General features: G+C 66.0%; 1 protein-coding gene across 1 annotated transcript; it reads right to left on the bottom strand.

Annotated features, from left to right (window-relative positions):
• Positions 1 to 8: 8 nt before the first annotated feature.
• Positions 9 to 1,394, bottom strand: LOC113980396 (protein lifeguard 1-like; the record flags this gene model as incomplete). The annotated part of the gene is made up of 3 exons (XM_027707611.1): positions 9 to 592; positions 812 to 955; positions 1,266 to 1,394. Coding segments are annotated over 3 exons (423 nt in total), but the record flags the coding sequence as incomplete, so codon positions are not given.
• Between the last annotated feature and the right edge of the window lie 333 nt (positions 1,395 to 1,727).

The following is a 1,727-nucleotide window of genomic DNA, read 5'->3' as shown; positions in this document are numbered from 1 at the left end:
GGGATGGGGGCTCAAGGGGGGGGTCTGGGGGGTGCCATGGGCAGGGCTGTGGTCCAGGGGGTCTGGGGGGGGTGGGGACAGGCAGGGACAGTGGCTCAAGGGGGGTCTGAAGTGCTGCTGGCGCTGCCCCTGCCTGCGCGGCCGGAGGGGTGACGGGGGCACAAGGAGGGGGGCAGCGTGTGGGGAGGGGGCAGGACAGGACGGAGGGGGCTTCAAAGTGCTTCCAGTCCACGTTCGATGCAACGAGGCAAGGGGGGGGGGAATCATATTCACAGCAGGGGAGAGCGGGGAACTGGGGGGGGGCCTGGTGACAACCCCCCGTCCCAGCGAGCCCCGTGGGGCAGGAACCGGGGCCACGATGAGAACAGCAACAAAACCGGCTACAGGGAAGGGGGGGCTCGAACCCGGGGGGGCTGCACGGGGCAGCAGGGGCCGGGGGGAGCTACTCCTTGGCCCTGCCGATGATGGCGAGGATGTAGAGAAAGATGTTGATGATGTCGGTGTAGAGGTTGAGCGCGGCGAAGATGTACTCCTCGGGGCTCAGCGCCAGCTGCTTGTTCCCCAGGATCAGCTGCGTGTCCACCGCCAGGAACTGGGGAAAAGGGGGTGTCAGAGGGAGCCCGGGGATGGGAGGCACCAGCAGCCCCCCAGTTATCCCCCCCCAAGCCAGCCAGGCACCCCCTGAGCACATCCTGCACCCCCCGTCCCCACAGCTGAACTCGTATCCTGAGTCCCCACCAAACCAGGGTGCCCAGGGGTCCTGGTGGCACTGGCCCCCCCCAGAATGGGGGGTCCTGCCCCCCAAACTCACGCAGGTGAAGAGCAGGGCCCCCAGCGAGGCGTAGATGATGTCCACGATGCGGTTCCGGATGAAGATGCAGAGAATGGAGAAGAGGATGAGCACGACGAGGCAGATGATGAGGACGCCCCGGCACGAGGTGAAGTCATACTTGGTCTGTGGGGAAGGGGGGGTCAGCAGAGAAGTCAGACCCCAGTTTGGAGCCCTCAGACCCAGCAGGAAGCTGAGTGGGGGGGTCATACACCCCATTCAGAGCCCCTCAAGAGCCAGCAGGGAGTTGATGGGGGGTTGTAATCCCCACTGGGAGCCCCCAGCTGGGAGCCAAGAGGGTCATACCCACAGTCTGGAGCCCCGCAGCCAGGAACCAGGGGGGTTCTAACCCCAGTTTAGAGCCCCCCAGCCAGGAACCAGGGGGGTTATAACCCCAATTTAGAGCCCCCCAGCCAGGGGCAGCCCTGGCACTGACCTGCAGGGAGAAGATCACGACGGTGAAGCAGACGACGACGGTGATGCCCACGGCCATGATGACGGCGTCGGTGTCGTAGAAGCTGGCGATCATCCCCACCATGTAGGACAGGCTGACCGTCAGGATGGACTAGGGGGGAAGGGGGAACCTGTCAGGCTGCTCAGCACCCCCAAACGCGTTCTGCCACCTGGCATTCCCGAACCCACCACGTGCCCTGGGCTCAGCACCCCCAAACTCACCCCAGCCTGGCACCCTCAAAACCCGCCCTGTGCCCTCCAGCCCGGCATCCCCAAACGCGCCGTGTGCCCCCCAGCTCAGCACCCCCAAACCCGCCCTGCTGATCCCCCCAGCTCAGCACCCCCAAACCCACACTGCCGCATGCCCCCCAATCCACCCCACCGTGTGCCTCCAGCTCAGCACCTCCAAACCCACCCTGCTGACCCCCCCAGCTCAGCACCCCCA

This window comes from Neopelma chrysocephalum, unplaced genomic scaffold, assembly GCF_003984885.1.
Source record: "Neopelma chrysocephalum unplaced genomic scaffold, ASM398488v2 Primary Assembly neopelma1_94003, whole genome shotgun sequence".
NCBI classification, from domain to species: domain Eukaryota; kingdom Metazoa; phylum Chordata; class Aves; order Passeriformes; family Pipridae; genus Neopelma; species Neopelma chrysocephalum.
The sequence above is the reverse complement of the archived record's forward strand: the minus strand, read 5'-3'. Positions and strand labels throughout refer to the sequence as shown.